Source organism: Olea europaea, unplaced genomic scaffold (assembly GCF_002742605.1).
Source record: "Olea europaea var. sylvestris unplaced genomic scaffold, O_europaea_v1 scaffold199, whole genome shotgun sequence".
NCBI classification, from domain to species: Eukaryota; Viridiplantae; Streptophyta; class Magnoliopsida; order Lamiales; family Oleaceae; genus Olea; species Olea europaea.
Window position 1 is genome coordinate 11,689 of NW_019237766.1, and position 10,208 is coordinate 21,896.

The 10,208-nt window shown below is 35.3% G+C and overlaps 1 protein-coding gene and 1 long non-coding RNA gene across 2 annotated transcripts; both read left to right on the forward strand.

Annotated features, from left to right (window-relative positions):
• Positions 1-2,167: 2,167 nt before the first annotated feature.
• Positions 2,168-7,302, forward strand: LOC111379438 (chaperonin CPN60-2, mitochondrial). Its single transcript, XM_023002809.1, has 18 exons — positions 2,168-2,407; positions 2,514-2,538; positions 2,640-2,771; positions 3,041-3,200; positions 3,344-3,519; positions 3,781-3,876; positions 4,714-4,818; positions 4,922-5,008; positions 5,105-5,194; positions 5,288-5,368; positions 5,452-5,520; positions 5,658-5,735; positions 5,898-5,993; positions 6,126-6,225; positions 6,315-6,418; positions 6,576-6,681; positions 6,774-6,852; positions 6,968-7,302. The coding sequence occupies exons 1-18, from the start codon at positions 2,370-2,372 to the stop codon at positions 7,071-7,073; spliced, it is 1,728 nt and encodes a 575-aa protein (XP_022858577.1). The 5' UTR covers positions 2,168-2,369; the 3' UTR covers positions 7,074-7,302.
• A 1,887-nt stretch (positions 7,303-9,189) lies between these two features.
• Positions 9,190-10,202, forward strand: LOC111379433. The gene is made up of 3 exons (XR_002700045.1): positions 9,190-9,276; positions 9,774-9,826; positions 10,064-10,202. It is a non-coding gene; the product is annotated as an uncharacterized LOC111379433 (long non-coding RNA).
• The last annotated feature ends 6 nt before the right edge of the window (positions 10,203-10,208 follow it).

Genomic DNA, 10,208 nt, shown 5'->3' on the forward strand with positions numbered 1-10,208 from the left:
TTAAAAACTACATACTTTCCCGCTAACAACATTTTGAATTTTCAAAGCATGTCAAACTTCATGTACAATGTGAAATGTACAAGAAGCTTTATTCTAGAAGTTTTTGAAATGTGTGGTTGAAAAGTTGTAGACCCGTAAAATATGCGGTTAATCAAACGAGCTCTAAGAATTGGATAGAGTAACCTAAATTGACCCAAATTAAAGTACGTCAACCCAACACAAATTAAGTATATTAATCGATTTGAGATTATAATCAAAGTACAATGATTAGAATTAACATGAAATGTATAGGTTAATCTAGGGTTTCGAACCTTTGAAGGATGTGACGGTAGGATTTCGAACCTTGAATTCTTAGCATTGAGATCCAAAACAGATGTCTGTGTCTAAGGTCTTTTTGTAACGAAACTTGCCAATTTAACTATCAAAAGACTAAATTTTGAGTAAATAACCATTTTACCGAGTTTGATTTTGCCAAATAATTAGATTTCATTTGAAGTCCCAACTTTTGAAAGTTGTGACTGTTGTTCTCAATCTTTAATTTCTAGCACCTTAAGTTTTCTAGCCTATATAACAATTTTGATAGACATCATTTTGTCACTAAAATAATCATTTTGATCTTTATATGGTCTAAAGTTAAATGATCATCATACCTTTAATAACATGAAAAAAATAACAAAAAAAATAAAAATAAAAAAATTCAAAGAGAATTCAAAATCAATTTGTAACTCTTTGCATGTCCCATCACCGATGATATCCATCCACACCTATAGCCATCAGCACCTTGCCCAACCAATCAATCCATGCTAACCAGCACTAAAACCACGCAGCCCAACATGTACCATCCTACTGTATTACAAATTTTTTATTTTCATTGATTTTCTTAGCAGGAGAATGATCCATTTATGAACTCCCATCTACCCAGTAGTCTCCACTCAAGAATTGGAGAAGTAAAGGTCGAAATGGTGATTGAGATGGTGAAAATGGTGTTTATGAAAATGGTATATCCTAACCAAATTACAAGAGGCGAATTCAAAGTTGAAGCACGTGAGCTGCCGCCCAATTTTGTTTCTTCAACAAATTTAGAAGCATCTAGTTCTTACTCAACCATTGATGACAGAGGCACATTTTTCGACCTTCCAAATCTTTGTTTCAAAGAATAATACCTTAATGTCGGATTTTCTTACCGTGCTTCTTCATGAAAGCTAGCTGAAGCAGACACTGATATTGGATTCCAACTTGAGGATTCATTTCCATGGGACGGTTACTGACAATAACCCCACTCAACGACCACTGCACATTGGTGATTTGGTAATGTGGTGGTGGTGGGGCGATCGCTAATCTACCAGCATTAGGAAGGGATTTATCTCTCTCTCTCTCTCTCAATTTTGATTTTGATACTTTCATCGTTTATAGTAATAGAGAAATGCAAATTTACTGTTTTGTCCCTTTAAAATTTGTTAAAATGTGGTCAAAATTATATTTTCAGTCAACTGACAGAATTTTAGATGAAAATCGTCCAAAAGGACCTCACGTGCAACGGTTTAAAAGGTTAGGGGTGACGACTGCAAAGATTGAAAGGTTTAAGAAAATTCTACTAGTGTTTCAAAGGTTTGGGACTTTTTCTGCAATTATCCCATATTTTATTGTAAGATGAATAGTTGAAAATAAATTTGAGAAATTTGAGTTTTGAAATAATGGGAATCAAACAATGGCTAAATAAATGGTATGATATTTTGCTCAATTTATTGATTATATAGTGACCAAAATGACGATCTGTAATTAAAAAGATGTGGTCGCAAAAGTTATATAGGTTATGGACTCGAGATGGTAGAAATCAAAGATTCAAGATCCATAGTCAGAACCTTCGAAGTTTCGGGACATAGTGCAATTTATCAATAAATTAAATTAATGACAAAAATAACCAATGTACTCAAAATTTGACGTTTTAATGGCCAAATTGACTGTTATGTGACAAAAGGATCTTAGTCATTGTCGTTTCTAAGGTTCGGGACACAGGTACTAGAAATTCAAGGTTAGGGATCCTATTGTCAGAACATTCAAAGGTTCCGGGCCTCAGATGAAATTTCCCGAAAAATATTCCATTGCAATTATTAAAAATTAAAAAATAATGAAAACGAAATGAGAGAACAGCTTAAACCCTCATCATGAAATGTTTAAAACCCTAAAACCCTAGAAGCCACTTCTTCTAGACTCTTCTTCGCGCCTTCATTTACACAACCTCACCCCATTCTCCATCGGCACCAGTACTGACCTATTTCTACCTCATTTCTCGACATTAGTGATTCTTCAGTTTCATTATCTTTCCGCAAATTTGTTTCTAGTTTCCGGTTTCATCATTAGATCGAAACATGTATCGTTTTGCGGCAAATCTTGCCTCTAAAGCCAGGTACTCAACAAAATTCATCAATACACAGCGTCTACAACTCGTTTTGCATGATTTAATTGTTCAATTTCGTTTTGATGAAAAACTTGTCTACTTCTTGACTTGACAGGGTTGCAAGAAATAGCAGTCAGCAGGTAATTAAGATTTCCAAGGGGTTTCGTTATTTTAATTGTTTTCACTTAATAAATGCGTATGTGATGGGTGTGAATATCGTGTTTTGGTGGGTTTAATGCAGATTGGTAGTCGGTTGGGTTGGAGCAGAAACTATGCAGCAAAAGACATTAGATTTGGAGTGGAGGCCAGAGCCTTGATGCTCAAAGGTGTTGAAGAGCTTGCTGAGGCAGTTAAAGTTACCATGGGCCCAAAGGTACTTCAATGATCCTGCTACTGCTCGTTAAATATCAATTAATTTTATTATATATTCCAGTGGTAGCTATTTATTCATGTTTCCGATTAGCCCTCTGATGAATCCTACCGGTGTTTGAAAAATATATAGGGACACTTGTATGTAGTTTTCATATTATTTCAACTATTTTCTTGTCAATTTATTAGCTGTTTATCTCTACTTTAAGTTTTCTTTCTCTGTTTTATTAATGTTGTAGCCGACTAAAGTTCTGATTGTTTCAATTGGTGAAGGGGCGTCATGTAGTGATTGAGCAAAGTTGGGGTGCCCCTAAAGTGACAAAGGATGGTGTCACGGTGGCAAAGAGCATTGAGTTCAAGGACAAAGTGAAGAACATTGGTGCGAGCCTTGTAAAGCAGGTTGCGAATGCCACCAATGACGTTGCTGGCGATGGTGAGTTTTCAACTTAATTTGGCTATAGACTGCTGGTTGGTCACTGTATATATATACACACATACGCGCGCGTGTATATATATGAGAACTCCATAATGATGTTTCTGGATCCAATTCAACATGGTTCTGTGAAATTCTTGCAGGTACTACTTGTGCTACTGTCCTTACCCGTGCAATTTTTACTGAGGGCTGCAAGTCGGTTGCAGCTGGCATGAATTCAATGGATCTTAGACGAGGTATTTCCATGGCTGTTGATGCTGTGGTTACAAACTTAAAGAGCAGAGCACGGATGATAAGTACATCAGAGGAAATTGCTCAGGTTTGTCTACTTTTTATGTTCCCTAATTGCTTAATTAATGTTAATGATTTGCATAATGGTCTTATCAGGATGATATCATATAACGTTACTTAAATAAAGTTTATTGAAAAGTTAGATCCCACCGTTAGAATTAAGTCTGCCCAGTGAGCTACCAAAGATGTAAAGGGAAAATGAATGAAGTATTGTCTTTGCGTTGAAGTTGCTTCTGTATAAAAAGTAATGGCATCTTTATTGGCTACTAATCTTATTATGCAATTGTAGGTCGGGACAATCTCGGCAAATGGAGAAAGAGAAATTGGAGAGCTGATTGCGAAGGCCATGGAAAGAGTTGGCAAAGAGGGTGTCATCACCATTCAAGTAAGTATTAATTATATATGTTTAAATTATCAAGCCTGGGTGATCTCTGTTATTTGATTTGTTACACTGAGGGAGTTATCCATGACCTACCAACTGCAGTGGTCTCACCATGGTCATTTAGAAAAAAATATTCAGTGGCTGGGAGAAAGATAAACGATCTAAAGGTATTTGTGTTTGGTATCCAGGCAAGATCTAATTGAGAAAAAAATGTGTCATCAAATTTTCAACCAAAATGCAATAGATTTATGTATTCCCGTGGTGCACTAATCAGTAGTTAAACAATCTTTCATTGGCTGATAGCTATAAAATAAAAAATGCTTTTTTATAGGGGATATGCATAATATGAACATGGAAGTAAACATATATTTCTTTTTTTCTTTCCTTCTTCTATTTTTCAAAGTTGAAGTGAAAGATTTAATTAGCTATTTGTTGCTATGACAATTTTTACTGTCATTTTACCTGTAGGTATGGTGGTTTTTTATAGTATTCTTGTTCACACAAAGGCCTAAATGCTGAAATTTACTAATGTCTGATTGACTATATTTCTGGTCTTATAAGCTGACATTTGGTGTTAAATTCAATGTTTCACACGCTCTGCTCCTCTTGACATTGCTTGTTTATGACAAAGATAACTCTCTTTCCTCTGACCATGTTTGAGAAAGCTTGAAATTATAATTTAGCTTGCAAAACATTCTTGTTATCCCGGCGTTTCGTAGGACGGTATTCCCTATGTTCCTTGTGATCCATAGCTTATAAGCACTAGTAGACGCGCATTCAGTCTGTATCTTAAATTTTTATGTACAATCTGTAACCCAATGTGTTCATTTGCTCTTGTAGGATGGAAAGACACTGTTCAATGAATTGGAAGTAGTCGAGGGAATGAAGTTGGACAGAGGCTATATCTCCCCGTACTTCATCACGAATCAGAAGAACCAGAAATGTGTAAGAACCTCTGCTGCTGTTATCACCAATAAAATGTCTATTACCGAAAAATGGAATCCTTGCTGCATGAAGGTTTATTAAACAATTTCTCTAACAACTGCAGGAGTTGGATGACCCTCTCATTCTTATACACGAGAAGAAGATTTCAAACTTAAATGCTGTTGTTAAAGTACTGGAGTTAGCTTTGAAGGTAAATCTTTCAAGTCCCTCAATCTGAGCTATCAATATTTTAATCAATATTATTTTGCAGTTGTGTGATTGATTCTAAGTTGCCATATCTGTCCAGAGGCAAAGACCTCTAGTTATAGTTGCTGAAGATGTGGAAAGCGAAGCACTTGCAACTCTTATCCTTAACAAGCTCCGTGCTGGAATAAAGGTACCTCTATTGCTTTTATCATGGAAAATTGGCTTTGCAGGCAGTTACGTTGATTTATGCTTTATTTTGGTAATCTATCTGAAATATGTTCAGGTTTGTGCTATAAAAGCTCCTGGGTTTGGTGAAAATAGGAAGGCTAATTTGCAGGATCTTGCTGCTTTAACAGGAGGCCAGGTGAGTGGAGTACTCTATTTACTGCTTCTACACAATTTTACTTTTTCCACAACGTTTGTTAATTGGTTATTTTGCCTTTTTAGGTCATAACAGAAGAGCTAGGATTGAATCTGGAAAATGTAGAGTTAGATATGCTCGGCTCTTGTAAAAAGGTAAACTATGTTGCCATTTGATGAACTTGGATGATAATTCATTTCATTCTCTTATTATGGATCTGCTTTTGAGCTTTTAGAGAGACAAAATGGTTTTTCTTTCACTGGATTTACATTTCTTTTCTGTCATGTTCTAGGTCACAATATCTAAGGACGACACTGTTATTCTTGATGGAGCTGGTGAGAAGAGAGCCATAGAGGAAAGATGCGAACAGGTTTGTGTTGCTTCATTCACAGAACTAATTTTAATATTTTAGGAGTGATCTCCAAACTAGTGGTTAATTAATTATGATGATATATTTGAATATAAGTTTGGTACACATCTAGAATACAGCCCATATAGCTCTATTTTTACAGACTGTTATCTCTACTTTCAGATTAGGTCAGCAATTGAATTGAGTACTTCCGACTACGACAAGGAGAAGTTGCAAGAACGACTCGCTAAGCTATCTGGTGGTGTAGCTGTATTAAAGGTATAATTTCCTATAGCAGTTTCTACAAGCATTTTGAGTTTAGTACTTCAATGTGGTAGTGTTTTATATATCTCTGACTTATGTGATATGTGATTTAGTGTCTTAATTAAACATACCAACTTTCCCCTGCAGATTGGAGGAGCTAGTGAAGCAGAAGTCAGTGAGAAGAAAGACAGAGTTACAGATGCACTAAATGCCACAAAGGCAGCCGTTGAAGAGGGAATTGTACCAGGTACATTCATAAATTCATGTCTCATCTTGTTCGTTTGGCCTCTGCTGTTATCAGCGATGATATATGCTAAAGCAATTATAATAATGCAGGTGGTGGCGTTGCTCTTTTGTATGCGTCAAAAGAACTCGATAAATTGCCAACAGCCAACTTTGACCAGAAGATTGGTGTACAAATTATCCAAAATGCATTGAAGGTATGGACATCCATTCTCAAGTTTTATGATCAAAATCTGGTCACGAATCTTTTGCATGGCATATTGATTATGGGGTATCGCCAATTTTCAATTATCCTGTCGCATATGCACGAGCTCATTTTCTGCTAACTAATGCATTGTGAACTTCTAATTGCAGACGCCAGTACGTACAATTGCCGCAAATGCAGGAGTGGAGGGTGCTGTCATTGTTGGCAAGTTGTTGGAACAGGATAACCCAGATCTTGGCTATGATGCTGCTAAAGGTCGACTTTACATGCATAATTTGTTTATGTTTTGCAGGTGACTCCAGATTTTGTTTTATGATTGTTCATACTCCTTTTCCTTGTGTAAACAGGCGAATATGTTGACATGGTCAAGGCAGGAATTATTGATCCATTGAAAGTCATCAGAACTGCACTGACTGATGCTGCCAGGTGAGCTGAAACAGCCGTGAAGCAAATCATTTTCTGTCCATTTCATGGATCTAAGAAATATATATGTGCATGCATGCGTGTGTACATTTGTTGACTGTTATTCTGTCTTATGCAGCGTGTCTTCTTTAATGACGACAACAGAAGCGATTGTGGTTGAACAACCTAAGGACGAGAAGGCCGCCCCTGAAATGGGCGGTGGCATGGGTGGAATGGACTACTAAAACGTTTAGAAAACCAAATAAAAAATCAAGTTATTACGATTTTTTGATTAGTCCGTAGTTTGTAAACATAATGAGAAACCAACAAGAAGCATCGGATTAGGATTCTTGATTTGGAATTGTTTCTGGTGGAATTCAATGAGACTCGGTTTTCTTGTTTTTGATGTCGCACGTTGATGTCTTTTTATGTGGGAAAATCCTTTAGTGTTGCTATTCAATCTGATTTTCTCAATGGCTCTTTGGTTTACCATATTTTTAGTTTATGGGCTGCAAGGTGATCCATAAGACTTGTTTGTAATTAAAAGCAAGTTTAGGGGCTTGCCTGAAAGCGTACTAAAATAAACTGACTTGAAAACGAAAGGATAAAAAGGGGGAAATGAATGTGATGTAGAGCATCCATGAATGCTTATTTTGTAAAGGATAATTCGAAGTAAAGATGAACATGAGTAGGTTTGGGACCTGATTTGGGTACATATAGGGCAAGGTTTCCTCTCCTATTTTGTAACTTTTGAGAATATGTGATTGTATCAATTGATGTCAAATTTGGAGGTCCTGTGTTTAATTCTTTGAGGGGAGAATGATGGACATCGTCGCTGAACATGGGTTAGGCCCATTGATATTTTGAAGTGAAGGTTTAAACATTAGTGCTTGGGGTGGATTTTGAGCTTAATTCTAAGGCTTTCTAGAATCCAAGAGAACATGTTCAACCCATTTTGTCTTCATATGTTTGTCCCCATTGCTTCAATCTTTATCAACACTCAAAATCACCTCTCACGCCAACAAACTTTTCTATTACAATTGTTTGTGTTTCCATTATTCATTTCTCTTTTTCAGTTCCTTGTACATAGTATTTTGAATGTTCAATGCTCGACCAAATGTCCAAACCAAAATATGTTATTGATATTGGAGTTTGTAAATGAGAATGTTTGAAAATATGAGGAACTAAAATATGTACAATTGTTATGCAGGAGATGTTCAGTAGTGATAAATGGGATGTAACGCCTAGCTAGTGTCGTAATACTACAAGAAGACCATGCATATGTTATCCTAGGCCTAGAGTATGATAACTCAATCGGATGCGGCTCAAGCAATTAGCAATTTGGGGCCTTAGAAAAATTGTCAATGGAGTCTATTCGAGAATAATAATATTAAAATTAACAGAGTAAGTGATAATTTTATCCGTGAATTGATGGCATGATAAGTAAGGCTGTAAATAAATCGGATATGGATCAGATTTGGCCAAATTCGATCCGATCTATTAAAAAAATTATCTTATCCGATCCGATAATCCAACGGATATTTGATTGTTAAATTCATACCCGATCCGTTGTGTTATCGGATATCCGATCTAATAACCCGATCCGAAATTGAAAAAATTAGAAAAGTAAAATTTTTAGTCAACTTCTTACCCTAGAATTAAAAGGCCTAGATAGCTTTTTACCCAATTCTTCGCCCACTTATTTGTAGATTGTAAATTTTATGATATTCTAGTGGTATCTGATGTGGGAAGTGATAAGTTGAAAATAATGAAAGCAATTCCAATATTGGTCCCTTTGGTTGTTTAATTTATAAAATAAATTAATTATTATTTTTATCTTATTTTAATTAATTAAAAATTAAATCTCTTCATATATTTCAATTAACAAAATTATACTATTATCTAATATTATTAGTTATTCGATAATTATGTTTAAGTATAATACAAGTTTAAAAAAAAAATTATGTATAATAAATTATGAGATAATATATAAAATATATTATATTATTATAATAAATCAGATCGGATTGTTATTGGATCGGATTGACCTATATCCATATTTGCTTCATTTAATTAACGGATTATTTGATTTGGATCTTGATCGGGTTATCGTACAAATAAAATCGATGGCATTGTAATCAGTGATATTATTAGGAATCACTCTAGGTGCTTTATCCACCGACGAGAAATCGTCAATGATTGTTGACTTGATTTAAATTAAAATCTAAATTTTAATTTTCACCAAACACGTGCTTAGTGTCACAAGAAAAAACAGATATGTTAAATAATGATGAAAAACCTTTTAATTTATTTGTTCTTTGAAAAATCAAAACTGAGGTGCTGCTGTAGTTTATTTTAACGCATAAGGAGCTTCTTTTTGTTGCTGTGGTGCGTGCCACTCCCAAGTCTGAACTCTCCAGTCGCTACTCCAGGAACACGAAAGAAAAGGTCAGTTTACAGCTATTCAGTTGGACTTTTTTTTTTGGAGCTATTTGTATCATTTAATTCTCACATTGTTGTGCTGCTGTGATTCTTGAATAAATTTTATGTACTGAATTGCATTTGTTGTGAACAATGTGCTGAAGAAGCTGGGTGGGTGGTTTAGTTAGCTTGAAGACATTCCCAACTTTCACCAATTTCTAATCTTTTCTGGGGATTCTTGATTCTTAAGCTGATAAGTTTGAGTGTGGAGCTTGACCATACTATACACTTTCCCTCGGGCCTCGACTACATATCGACTTAATATTCTAACTAAATAAATAACTTGTTAGCGAGCCATTAATAGTGTGCAATAGAGGAGTGAGGATAATTTGTAATCTTCTTCTCCATTATAGTGAAAATCTTCAGCGGCAGGGTCGATATACGTAGTTCCTACATTGAGGGCGATCTACAAGTATTGTAAATTGACAAATTCTTTATAGTGATTTCTGATGTTATTTCTTCAGGTGTACTTTTACCCACGAGGAGAAATGACTCCTATTGCTTGCTTGGTTCTAAGGTAGATTTGACCGATTTCTCCAGATTATCCTTTTTGGGAGATCTCTTCTTATACTAGCTGAATGTATTTTTAAAATTATCCAATTTCTGGGGTTTGAAACTAGTCATTGACAGTATATAATGTAAAAGATAATCACAAATTGTGCTTCAAGGTTTTGAAACAAAAATGTTTAATTGTTTATGTAGTGTATTGTCTAGTGACAATAAATAAATTTTGGCTTGTTGATGGAATCTACAGGATGGGGGAGCATGGTGGAACTCATGAACCTACTATTGTAGAAATTAAATTAAATTGACACCCAAGCTGCTCAATGGGAAGAATTACCAGAATTGTCAGTGCAGAAAAGCGTTCAGCGTTTAATAGAAAATAAGAAGTCTTTATG